The sequence below is a fragment of the Ipomoea nil genome, unplaced genomic scaffold, assembly GCF_001879475.1.
Source record: "Ipomoea nil cultivar Tokyo-kokei standard unplaced genomic scaffold, Asagao_1.1 scaffold1769, whole genome shotgun sequence".
Lineage (NCBI taxonomy): Eukaryota > Viridiplantae > Streptophyta > Magnoliopsida > Solanales > Convolvulaceae > Ipomoea > Ipomoea nil.
Window position 1 is genome coordinate 1,008,311 of NW_017618197.1, and position 1,754 is coordinate 1,010,064.

A 1,754-nucleotide genomic window follows, 5' to 3' on the forward strand; every position below is an offset into this window, starting at 1 on the left:
TTTATATTAATTTCATGTTTTATATGAGACTCAAAATTTCTATTATATTACAAATTTTAAATTTTACCTACCAACACATGACATGGCATTATATATTTTCATTATATAATTATGAATTTAAGATCCGACGTACCAATTTGTTAAAATCGACTTTTTTTTTTTTTGTGTGGTGTACAACATTAGTTGTAATTTTTTTAACTGTTGTGTCCATGCCTATATTGATTAAGAAGCCGTTACAATATACAACCCCGAATAATTAATTAATACATTTAAATATTAATAACATTTTTTATATGGCTGTAAAAATATTCATTATATTACTAATTCTAGATCTCACTGCACCTACCAACAGATGAGCTGGCATTATAGTTTATATTACATTATTACAAATTATCGGACTTTATTTTGTGTGTGGTGTATGAAATTAGTTAATATTTTGAATAGTTGGCTCTATGTCTATACCGATTAAGAAGCAACACAATATACAAGAATGAATAATTAATAAATATATTTTTATATTAACTACATAAATTTTATATAACGGCCAAAATTTCTATTATATTACAAATTCTAGATCTTACCTAACAACACATAAGATGGCATTATATAATTCCGTTATAATATTACGAATTTAAGATTCAACATACCAAGTTGTGAAAATCTTTATTGATTATTCCAAATTAGAGATCCGACATACCAAAAAATTGTGAAAACCTATATTGATCGTTGAGTTGTACACTTCCAATTTAATTTGTATTTATTTTAGTAGCATAATAAATTTCCAATATCGAATTGAAAAGCGTTCAAGGAATAACAACCACACCCAATTATAAATAGACCACTATGCTATCAATATACTTTGTCTCTACATCTTTTGTGAGGGAATTATATTTTTCTTGAAAATGTCTAGCAATAATGCCAATCGAAGGGTGGGTAGAGGTAGGCAAAGGATTCCCCTATCTAGAATTGAAAGTGAGACTAGTCGTAGTGTCACCTTCTCGAAACGCCGCAATGATCTTGTCAAGAAGGCCAATGAGATATCCACACTATGTGGCGTGGAGATTTTGTTGGTGATTTTTTCGTCTTCTGGCAAGGCTTATACTTTCAGCAACCCTGGTATGGATGCCATCCTAACCAAATATTTTGGTGCTAATCCTACAGCACAACCCAACCCTGCCGAACAAAACTTGCGTGCTCACCGTGAAGCCTTGATGCAAATCATGTCTTCCCAAATTAATTACCTGGAAATGCAGATTGAAGAAGAAATGAAAGTAAATCAAGCTTTGCGTGAGGCCGAAAAGGTCAATCCTCCTATTTCTGAACTTCCATTATCGGAGCTACCATCCATGAAACACAAAATGGAAATACTTCGATCTCTTGTTCTGCAAAAACTAATGCAAGTTCCTGGTCAAGCTCATCTTGATACAAGCAGCATATTTGGCTATTCACAATTTGGAGCGTATGACAATGTTGGCCCAAGTGGTGGTGCTAGTGCCCAATAAAGAGCCAGTACGAAACAATTGATGATGGAGGGACCTAATTAGAAGCAATAAGATATTTATGAATTTTATTTGAGTAGTATATCTATATGTTTTCTCTGCATTTTATTATGTTTTTAAAAAGTTATTACAGCTGATCAATATGAATGCAAATTTGCACTCTTGATATCTTTTAATATTTTTCAAGTTACAGTTTTGATATTTTAATAAATTATTTATCAAAAAAAATAGCTGGAGTTTACAATGCTAAGAAAA

General features: G+C 31.2%; 1 protein-coding gene across 1 annotated transcript; it reads left to right on the forward strand.

Moving 5' to 3' along the window:
* Positions 1-902: 902 nt before the first annotated feature.
* LOC109192151 (agamous-like MADS-box protein AGL61) lies at positions 903-1,502 on the forward strand. The gene has a single exon (XM_019342739.1). It carries the CDS (start codon positions 903-905, stop codon positions 1,500-1,502), a length of 600 nt encoding a protein of 199 aa, XP_019198284.1.
* The last annotated feature ends 252 nt before the right edge of the window (positions 1,503-1,754 follow it).